Source organism: Girardinichthys multiradiatus, chromosome 21 (genome assembly GCF_021462225.1).
Source record: "Girardinichthys multiradiatus isolate DD_20200921_A chromosome 21, DD_fGirMul_XY1, whole genome shotgun sequence".
NCBI lineage: Eukaryota > Metazoa > Chordata > Actinopteri > Cyprinodontiformes > Goodeidae > Girardinichthys > Girardinichthys multiradiatus.
In genome coordinates, this window is record NC_061813.1 from 18,830,392 (window position 1) to 18,842,226 (window position 11,835).

Below are 11,835 nucleotides of genomic sequence, written 5' to 3' on the forward strand. Positions count from 1 at the left end.
TGATGTTTTACAAACTGTTGGGAAGGAATAATTCTTCTATGATTAATCCTGAAAATAAAACATTTTGATTTTATGTTGCAATGAAACTTCTATACAAGTGTGTGTGGTGTGTGTGTTTATAGCTTTTATCGTAGTTTTCAAATAAAGTTTATAAAAATGAAGTCTAGATATCCAGGTTTAGAGGTATGGGATTATACTTTAGTTTCAAGCCAGAACAATGTGTTGTTCAAACAAACACGAACAGATGGCAGGAGTTCATCTTTTTTGAAATCAGTTTTTTGACAGCATTTATTTCTGGGCAACATATACTTTCAAACATTTCTACCATTCATAAATATAACACCACAAATGAACATGATTGCATAAAGTTTTGAGCAAAGCCTTCATTTATCACAATTATTAAACAGCATTACAATAATTATTATTATTATCATCACATGCATACATTTGTTCAGATAATGAAGCAGGACAGAGGATCATCATTTGATATTAAATAAATTCACAAATCATTTCAGATCAGCCAAAAATAAAAACAAAAATAATACATGTTGACTCCAGTATACACATTCAGGACTTTGTTTACACAGTCCTTCCTCTGAAGCATATATGGAATGTTCTCCTTCCCAAGAAAGTGAGCATGTCCAAACAGTTGAAAGTGGTCAGGCTCAGTAAGACCTCATTGATATTTTCAAGCTTGGTGCGCTCAATGTAATACAGTCGGAAAATATGGTAAGGAACGAAGCAGACTAGCATGATCAGTGCGAAGCAGAGGCTCTTCAGTTGAGCCCCAAAGTCTTGCTGAGATGTACATCCCTGGCGATCCTTATTGTATAAACCCCACAGGACTTTGGCCTGAAGGGCTGTCAAGACAACAGCCACCACTATCACCAGTATGCTCAAGATGTAGTTCAGCGGTTTGGCAGAATCTATGCTTTCTGCAAATTTAAAGCAATGTGTGGAATTGCCTGAATTTTCTTGGCCATAAAAAGGAAAGGTGATGCAAGGGATTAAGATGAGTACGATAACCCAAATCACTACACTGCCAATGAGCGCGTGCATTCGGCCAAAGGATTCCACCTGTCTAGTCCTGCAGTAGTGTGGCCACAAACGAGTGATAAGGATTATGACGTAGAGCAACAAAGACATGTACATGTGGATGTGAATCATGGCGCTCACCATTTTACACCACTCAGGGCCCAGCTTCCACTCATTGGTTGCATAATAGTAAAGTCTGAAAGGCACTGTCAGAAGGAATATGAAGTGGGCAAAAATTAAGTTGAATACGGCAATGGAGGTGGCAGACGCAGAACTGGACTTCATGATGTGCATCATCAGGCTCAGGCTGATAATACCGCACAGAAAAACTACTATATAGATGACCAGGAGGGTAGTGTGAAAATTGGGTGTTGGCTTGCTGGGGCTCGATGTGGAGTTCGTGGCCATCATGGAGGTTGACAGTTGCTGCGTTGTCACAGTGGTATTCATCCTAAAAACAGACAGATAAGGAAATGATGGAAGGATATCCAATTTTAGAGACAGAAGGAAAGTTGGTGAGAATAGATATAAGAAGGTTAGTGTTACAGATATGAAAGGGAAGAAAACAAGGGTTAATGATAATGTTTTATAACCTTTTTACAATCTTGGAAGCATAGCTTACAAGCATGACAACACAGGAAGTTAATCAGTTTTGCAGTTCCTATTAGGTAACTGTAAAGAAGCCAGTTTAAATTTAATTTGTTACAAATGCGACATGTATTTTAAATTCATTTCAGGTAGTTTGCTACATTAATTTCTTAATCCCTCTTAATAAAGTGTTTTATTACTTTGCCTGTGTGTAATGGATTTTATTTTGTTCCCGCCAGGATGCAGTTTACACAGCTGCATTTGATATAATTACACTGCTATGTTTGTGCTATACCATCCAGGCTATGTTTATTCTCAGACAGATGCCTACTGTTTTGTCTTGTTGGTCTTTCTGTAGTTCACAAGCAGATCCACTTCTGGTCTTCTCTACATGGAGCCATGATGCAGATGCATCTCATTATTCCAAAAGTAAAGAAGGTTTTGCCTTCTGAAGTTATTTTATGGCGATGCTCTTGTAGCTGGGTTGTTTAAAAAAATCTCTGATCTACTTAGTTTTGCTTCAGTTATTACAGTTTATCACAATTATCATGTTTACTGGATTTACTTGAAACTTTATGAAGATGATATTGATGTGCAAGAGTGTACAGGAATTTAAAAAATTTAGGTATTGAAAGGTCTGCTCAGTTCTGTGGTAGGGAAACTGTCTGATGATTGTAATCCCACTTTACAGTAATTTATAGCAATTATTGGCCCTGTTTGAATGAATAAATTATCTAAAATTTAGAGCTGGTACCTTATTGTCAAAGTGTAATCAGTTTATCAAAAACACCAAAAGCAGCAACAAATTGCTCCACACACCACAAGTAAAGACTAACTACAACAACAACAAACAATGGATTTTATTTTGAAGAATATTTTAGAAAACTTGTCTTGTTTATTAATAAAGACAACAAAACCACTACCTCATGATGACCATACAAAGACATGGAAGTTAAACTTTATCGATAGGCTTACCTTGTGGTAAAAGAAGATCTGGGTGCCGGCTGCTCATAAGGGTCCAAGCAAAACTGCAAAAGCTGTGTCTATCCTACATCCCACCAGTGATAATATTTTGATGGGTGTAACAATAAACATAAGTTTATATCAATGAAATGAGCTGCATATATTCCTGTCTGGAATCCTTTTGCATATTGCCTGTTTGTGCTCTGTTTGAAATAGGAGGTGACTTTATGTTAGCATAACCACAGAACTGGTAGCTTCCTTCTTTTGGCCACCCCTTTGCATGCACTGCTTTTTTAAAATTTTTTGGTTTGAAGACCATTATGCAGAACATTAACATAATGCATTATGCTGCACATAGAGAAAATTATTTTTTTAAAAATGGTTAAAAAGTATTTTTTAAATTTGTCCAACTTTATTAAACTATGTATAAAACCTTTGATAACATTGTGAGTTTCATCTGATGACCTAAATTTAAATAAACATGTATATCTGATGGATTCTTTTTAGTGTAAAAATGTTAGTCACAAATTTCTTAACCTTGTGGTGGTAGGTTGTTGCATTACATTGCCATAGTGTGGGCTTATTAACAAGAGAAGTGAGTCAGGATGTGACGATGCGAGCACCGATGTTGACATATGTGTTAGTCTATAAATACTGCAGCCAGTAGCATGCAGTGAAAAGGTTTTGTTAACAGGCTGTCATGACTCTCACATTAAAAATATCACACAACTTTTAACAAGTTTTACAAATTTATTTATAAAAGTCATTTTAACCAGATGAAATTACAAGTGTTTTGTAATGTTCCACAACGCTTTGAGTGTCTCGTTGCTGAAAAGCGCTATATAAATAAAATTACCTTACCTTACCTTACAACATAAGTTATCCTGTTACTATTTAATTAGAATCTGGATGTCCATCCATCTATCCATCCATCCATTCATGCAGTTTTACTCTCTACATCTGGTCTAGAATACACAGGAAGCAAGATGCTATAAATTGTGTTTTGTTAGTCCCATATCTAAATACAAGGGCCCAGTTATATGTGGCAATGTGTTTGAAATAACTAAATATATATAAAGAAAAACAGATGATCCACCGTCACAGATTAGAGGTTGTCATAATGGTTCGAGTCCAGACCCTGGAGACCTATACTGCATGTGTTTCCCATCTCTCCACCCCACTTTCTGCCTACTTTTGAAAAATAACAAAAAATAAAGACCACAAGTGCAGCAAAAAAAAAAAAAAAAGAAAATAGAATAGAATAGAATAGAATATCTAACCACAAAATTAAAAACTGCCATATGTGCTCAATTCTGTCATGACAAATGCATACTTTTTTGTGAAAAACAAAATATGGGAAGCGTGGAAAGGGAAAAACAGTTCTAACTGAAAGTGGAAAAAAAGGAAAAGGAGGATTAAGTTCCATCTCCACCCTAAAAAAAACTGTTTTGCCAATATTTTCAAGGCTAGTTTGTTTATCTTCTAAAACTTTTTTGTTTCACAGATGCTAGTGATCCTCTCAAACACAGTGGTGAATTTGCATAACGGTTGTGGCAGCCATCAGGCACAGAGCCAGGAGATGCACTGTGTGACTTTGTAGGGCTCTGGGGGTTTAACTGATCTTGGTCAGGTTGCCAAAAAGCAACACATCGATATGCAAAGCTAATCTGTACATGTGTGTACTCATTTATCCCTATTATTGCTTGCACCTAATTATTTTGTAGAAAATAGATATTTGGTCTTGCAAATGTTTCTACTATGCAAAACCCTGTGGCATTTCCGTCAGATTTAAATTGTACATGTGATGATTCTTAATTTCAAGCCCTTCCTTAGAGGTTTCACTTGTGCATGACAACCGTTAGTCTACTAAAAGGTCGACTTTCAGTTCACCTTCAGCTTTTGCTCAGAGATGAAGTTCTTTATTTTACATCACAGCAATTGTTGCCCCTGGTCAGTATGGCCAGATGTAGACAAATTTAACACTGTTGAAATTCTGCTACCTTTGTTTCTAATGTTCCTTAGGATTAGCTGTTTTTTATTTGCATTTCACTGCAGAGTAAGTCACGATTTAGAGACAAAAAACAACCTCTTAACTATTGAGCCTTCCACAGCAATGATATTTGCTGCAAGCCTGTTGTTGTGCAATAACCGCTTGTGGACAGAATGTGTGAAAAAGTCTGTTTCTAAATGTCTGCACACTTAATTTAATTGTTACATGAAGCCCCCCCCCCTCCCGATCCCCCAGCATGCTGGGCAGGTGTCAGCGCCCCGCAACAGCCAAAACATGGAAGGACCAAGTTTGGGAAGAAACATTGCCTCCTGGTGGGCTATTCCCTTGGAGATCAAGAGGGATGGATACCCATCAAGGCCCAAAAGTTAGTCAAAATTTAAAAAGAAAGAAGAGAATCTGTTGACAGTTGTGCGCTCCACAAATCTTAATGGAAGAGTGACAGGATGAAAGCTTTCCTTTAGCAGGGACTGATAAGCTGCTCAAAGTTGATTAGGAAAATTGACAAAGATAATCCTGAAATAAAACCAGTTAATCAAAACAAACTGTGACTGGGGTCGAGGTTACCCCAACAACAATAATCCTAAATATATAGTCAAAACTACAATGAAAAGATTTAGATCAAAGCATTTTCATGTGTTGGAATGATCCACGCCAGGCCTAAAGCACACTAAGAATCTGTGGCAAGACTATTTGCTATTTACAGATACTCTCTATCCCATCTAACTGAATTTAAGCTATTTTAAAGGAAAGGGGCAAAAGGGGGATATGAATACTTTTGCAAGGCACTATATCGCATAATCACTAATTATACATTCAAAGCTAATTCTGGCATGGGACTCCTTTTTCTTTGTCTTTCACAAAGTTTTACACTTACTTATCTAAGACTAACCAGCAGCTTATTTAGCTTATAGCTTTACACCCACAAAGAATGTCTGTTCTCGCTGGAGTTACAGGTCCAGGAAACCCAGACATTCCTCTCCCCAGCGACACCCTCCAGCTTATTCTGGGGGATCCCAAGACATTCCCAGGCCCAACAGAATATATAGTTCCAACTGTAGTTACCAAATGTAAAGACTTAATGAATAACTTTTATTCAGAACCGTGGTCTGTCTGTGGGATTTAAATACAATTTTCAGATGTTTAGTTGCTGAGGATACTCAAACGATGTTTGGATCCCTTTATCTGATATTCAGTTGTATCACCAGTATGTGAGGCTACAAGGTCAGTGGTTGAAAAGCACAGCTGGATCAACAAAAAGAGATGTTGAGGACTTCCTTCAGAACCTATAATTTGGTCAAAACATGCCAGTTTGACAAAACAAGGTCTTCTACTTTGTACTTCTACCAAGAGCCCTTTTCTATGAAGCTGATTTTAGGTAGCTTAATACTCAACTGCACTCTCTATTTTCCTGGATGCCTGCACGCTTTGAAACCTATATACACAAATTCTACGCCCAAGTCCTTTAAATACATTACAACCAAACGGGAAAACCAACAATACCATGTCACAGGTATTTGGTACTGTGTCCACAGTACCAAATAAAAAGCTTATTGGAAAGATTCTTGAAAGTCATTTTTGTCCAAATATTTACCATCAATGGTATTCCTCTTTTGTGCAGAGTCTTGTAGCAAGTCATGCATCGAACTACCTACTGTGAAAAAATACCCATTGCATAGAGTACCCTTATAATGAGAGCCATAAGAGCCAGGTTAATACAGCACTAACACTGACCTTGAAATTCCTTGGCCACATATTAGCTGAGTGCCCGGTTGGGAATTCAAACAACTACAACAAAGAGTCACATGAGGAATTTTGTTTTCAGCAAAGTCATAGTCAATAGGTGAAAAGAAACTAAGAATGTGTCCATGCCAACCAAAAGCCAGTTATCTATGCTTGGGTATGGAAACTACAGTGTCCCATAGAGGCACTAACGTTTCGGCTTTCATCTCTGTCCATTACATGTCATGTTCACTACTTCTTCTATTTGCTTCCAGCAAGCCAACTAAACTTTCAAAGACATGATGCATTTAAAGATATGAACAGATTCAAACTGTCCCGTGTTTTCACTCAAAAGAACGTTTGCCAAAGCTATTAATAAAGTGGAAGACCTCATCGGGATATAAAGCATTGCACGTAGTAATTGAAGAGCATTGTTAGCTTCTTTTCTCTGTTTTAATTAGTAATTTGTAGTTCAATGTAAAATCAGGCCTAAAGGAATTTTGACTTTCCAGTTCCAATGTAAATTTAATGCTGCCTTTTTTGTAAGTTGAGAGAAAATAAAGAAAGGATTTTGTTCCTATAGGGTGTCTAACAAAAGTAACCATTAGGCAAAAGTAACCATTAGAAAGTTAATGTGTTAGTTGCAGTGTTAACACATATGTCAGTCTATAAATATTGCAGTCAGAATATTATAATAAAAATACATTATTCGGCTGCGTTTCATACTAGCTGATTCTTACGGCACTGCATATAAACAATTCTATTACAATTTAAAATGTTCAAAAACTAGTCAAAAGTAAGAAATTAACCCTAATATACCAGGGACCCATTAAATAGCTAATAAACAGAACAAGTTAAGATTTTCCATTTGTTGTATGTTCCATACAAAAATGGAATTGTTCCATGTGTAAAACTGGTTAAACGACCATTTAAAAAAATGCTTTACTTTAAAATACTATAATGAAACATATCCAGCCCTTCCTTTATAGACTAATGGAGTGTCTCTACTGAATGGAACACTATCAATAAAAAAAAAGGTCAGCACGTAGTGTTACAAGGCTCTGTTTACTGTTTACAATTTTTCAGATATCAATAAGTAAACTAATGACATACAGCAATTTAATAAAAATTGATGGTGTCTATAGTGGCTCCCAAAACTCTACACACACCTTTTAAATAGCCATTTGTTTTTAGGTTTTTTAAAGGAGACTTTAAAAGTTATTCAATATATAATTCTATATTATATATATATATATATATATATTTATTCTATATCTACATATTTCAGTTTAAGTGTAAAACTTATTTTTTAAAGTAAACAATTGAACAAAATCACAAATAAAAAAGCTCAAATTACCTGATTGCAAAATGTGCACTCTTTCAGTTTTCAATTAAATTCAGTTTATTTATATAGCGCCAATTCACAACACATGTCTCGAGGCACTTCACAACAGTCAGGTACATACATTCCAATTAATCATAACCATTGAACAGTGCAGTCAGAGTTAGTTATTTATTCAAATTGGATAAAAAGTTTTTCTGTCTAAGGAAACCCAGCAGATTGCATCCAATCAGTGACTTGCAGCATTCCCTCCTCCTGGATGAGCATGTAGAGACAGTGGACAGTCACTGGCGTTGACGTTGCAGCAATCCCTCATACTGAGCATGCATGTAGCGACAGTGGAGAGGAAAAACTCCCTTTTAACAGGAAGAAACCTCCAGCAGAACCAGGCTCAGTGTGAGCGGCCAAAGAAGCACTGATCCAGGAGTACTTTCTATGGGAAGGAAAAGTAAATGTTAATGGATGTAGCTCCTTTAGTCGTTCACCTAGAAAGAAAGAACAGATAAACTTTGAGCCAGTTTTCAAGGATAGAGTCTGAAAGAGAGCACATATAATTAGTTACAGTCAATCGCCATGTCTAGGAGAGAGAAAGGGTTAAACTCTAAAGGACAGGGCTATGTGGATCATTGGTAGAGGGTGAGCATTAAGTTGTTGCCAGCAGAAGCTCGGACGATTCCCCTCTCCAGAAAGGTGTCACAGGTAGACACAGAGCCAGGCCAGGTGTAGCTTCTAGGAAGAGAAAAGAGACAGAACATAAAGTTAAAAGCTGAAATAACAGCAAATAATGCAAAATTGGAGAGTAGTGTGAGAATGTAGTGAAGAGGGTGAAAGTGGTCATTATGTCCTCCAGCAGCCTAAGCCTATAGCAGCATAACTACAGAGATAGTTTCAGTTCAGATTATTTAATTAAACAGCGCTTATTTACAACAATGTCGTCACAAGGAACCCCACAAAGGATCCCACTGATGGTCATTGTTATACTAAAAACCACAAGGATTGGAATACCTCCCTCTGTCAATTCAATTCAATTCAATTCAATTCAAAGATACTTGATCCCCGAGGGGAAATTAGACTGATTATAACCATTGGAAAAGAGAAGGGGTCATACAGGTAGCAGAAATGGAGGGTGTGTTTGCACCTCAACCATAACTGAGCCGGTTTAGGCTAAACCTGACTCCCCCCTTACCCTGGTGACCTAAGCAACTTAACTACAAGCTTTATCAAAAAGGAAAGTTTTAAGCCTAGCCTCACGGACTAAAACTGGGAGCTGGTTCCACAGGAGAGGAGCCTGATAACTAAAGGATCTGCCTCCCATTCTACTTCTAGAGACTCTAGGAACCACCAATAAACCTACAGTTTGAGAACGAAGTGCTCTGTTAGGAACGTATGGAACAATCAGAACTCTGATGTATGATGGAGCTAGATCATTAAGGGCTTTATATGTGAGGAGGAGAATTTTAAATTCTATTCTGGATTTAACAGGGAGCCAATGAAGGGAAGCTAAAATAGGAGAAATATGATCTCTCTTTTTAATTTTCATCAGAACTCTTGCTGCAGCATTTTGAATCAGCTGAAGGCTTTTAACTGCATTTTGTGGACATCCTGATAGTAAAGACTTACAATAGTCCAGCCTTGCAGTAACAAATGCATGGACTAGTTTTTCAGCGTCACTCCTGGATAGGATATTTCTAATTTTGGCAATGTTACGTAGATGAAAGAAGGAAATCCTAGAAACCTGTTTAATATGGGATTTAAATGACATGTCCTGGTCAAAAATAACACCAAGGTTTTTTACTTTATTACTGGATGTCAATTTAATGCCATCCACGTTAAGTGATTGACTAAGCAGTTTCTTTTTTAAAGACAACTTCCGTCTTGTCTGAATTTAGAAGCAAAAAATGTAAAGTCATCCGAGTTTTTAGATCTTAAAACCTTGTTTAAGCACCTGATTTAGTTTTGACCTTCATTGTTTTGAATTCACACATGTCACCAGCCATGGAAAACTGAACAATAAATACATTTCAGGTGTCCTTTTATAATTATGTTGACATATTATCAGCTGTAGTTTTTAGAGAGATTACAAAAGACCAAAAGTATCTAATTGTACAAAGATATGAATTAAGAAAAAGGGATTCCTGTAACCCAAGGAACACATCAAACAGGTCTTGCCATTTACTAAAATGGAGATTTCTCCAAAATGTATTAAAAGACAAAACTGAGACCTGTCAGGGAGGTTGGCAAGAGGCTGACAACAGCATTGATGGAGCTGTAGGAATTTCTAATACATACTAGTTGTGTTCTGTATGTGACAACAATCTGCCGTGTTCTTCATATATGTGAACTAAGGGATACGATTGAGAGACATAACTAATCTATTTCAAAACCTTTTTGCCATTAAAAAAATATCATAAAACATTGTGGTAAATTTGTTATGGTCTAATGACAGCAAACCTAAATGTTTAGGCCATAATCAAAGCAGAAAAAAAGACTGAGGCATGAGATGTCTTGATAGTCCGCTAGATTCTGAAAACATTTGCAAAGTAGAGTGATCAAATATTCTCAAGGCACATTCAGTTCTACTGATTTCAGTCATACTGCGGATGTGCCAGGGCTTCCCTCTTACAGGGAGATTAAATTTTTCCTCTCTCAAGTTGTGCAGTTTTCAGAAAAAGTGTGTTGTCGTGCAGACAAACAGTAGAAACACAACAAAACCTTTCAGTTTTCACCAGCAAACATTGTGTTAAAAGGGCCTTAGTATAATGATACACTATGCAGACGATTTGTTTGTGCCTGTGAAGGTTGAATCACCTCGTCATGCTGAATGCTTAATGTGGCTCCAACAGCAGAGAAGATCAATTTCCTTTTTTAATTCCGTCAGCTAACAGATATTTGACAATGTGGGGCCACGCTGAATATGTGTAGAGCTTTGAATTTCCAGCCGGATGATAACTTAAGTGCTGTTTGTTTTTGCAACAAATATTTAGAGCCAAGTACTTGTTTATCCCTACAAGCATGGGTGAAAGCGAGCCGGTACGGTCCGGTACTGCAGCACTAAAAGATTCTGCGCCGGTACGCAGTACCAGGAAGAGGGAATTATGGCTGTCTGCTATGAAGATGTCATCCAGAACCAGTTACGGCTTCAAAAATTCACGAGCACACAAAGAACATCAGATCCACTACCAATAGGCAGTCTAAAACATAAATACAGCTATTTTCCCCTCATTCCAAACTGTTTCTGAACTGATCTGCTATGCTGGAGCCTCAAAGCTCTTCCTTTGCTTCTCTCCCCTCGGAGGTCGAGGCTGTTGTAAACGTCCAGCCTTTAAAACGAGCACCGCTACGTTTCATGTCAGTCTGCTCGCTGCTAAATACCCCAGTTAAAAGCAAAGGGAGAGTAACTAGTTGTGTTTCATGTTATTTTGCTGAATTACAGCAACACATTACAGTTCGAAAATACCGCTTATGACCAGAGATTTTACATACGCTACACGAGAGCGCATGCGCACTTATCTCCAACACAGAGCGGTTGCCAAGGAGATCAGTGCGTTCGATTTAATGGACTGAGAGATTTTGCACAGGTGGTGCACAGACATAAAAAACTACCGCTTACATTAAGACAGGACAAACAATAAATCACTTACCATCTACAGACTTTTAAATAAAAAACGCGAAAACAACCAAACTGTCAAATGTTTAATTTAAAAGAAATAAAAACTTGACCACAATGCAGAGAACAATAACGTCTTTGTTCAAAAGAAAAGATGGAAACTGAAGATGAAAAGTTATGCATCAGAAAATGGTTTATCATTGTTTCATACATGGCAGTTCCTTAACAATTGAAATATATATTCAAATTTCTGCCTTATACAGACAGCCTACAGTAAAGTAAAATATTGATACATTTTAATTAGTTTGAGTTTGGACTTTGCTGAGAGAGAGAGAGATCTTGAGGGGGCCACAGATGAGAGTATCAATTAACACACACACATTATATATATATATATATAGTATTCCCCCAGTGCCTCCAGTCCCCCCTCTAGCTCCACCCCTAACTACCAGCAGGAATTTAAAACTACTTTCACGCCTGCTTACAAGTCAGGGTCACTGCAATTTTCATACATGAACATTTATGCATTTTGTTTAGTCTTATGAAAAGCTGTGTTGTTATAAGGTAGTA

At 37.2% G+C, this 11,835-nt stretch overlaps 1 protein-coding gene across 2 annotated transcripts; it reads right to left on the reverse strand.

Moving 5' to 3' along the window:
- Positions 1-577: 577 nt before the first annotated feature.
- LOC124857649 (probable G-protein coupled receptor 141) lies at positions 578-7,222 on the reverse strand. Of its 2 annotated transcripts, none has more exons than XM_047348979.1 (2): positions 6,189-7,222; positions 578-1,486 (listed from the first exon to the last, which is right to left on the reverse strand). In XM_047348979.1, exon 2 carries the CDS (start codon positions 1,483-1,485, stop codon positions 580-582), a length of 906 nt encoding a protein of 301 aa, XP_047204935.1. In that variant the 5' UTR covers position 1,486; positions 6,189-7,222; the 3' UTR covers positions 578-579. The 2 variants fall into 2 exon arrangements, with proteins under 2 accessions (XP_047204935.1, XP_047204934.1); XM_047348978.1 differs by lacking the exon at positions 6,189-7,222 and adding an exon at positions 2,599-3,826.
- Between the last annotated feature and the right edge of the window lie 4,613 nt (positions 7,223-11,835).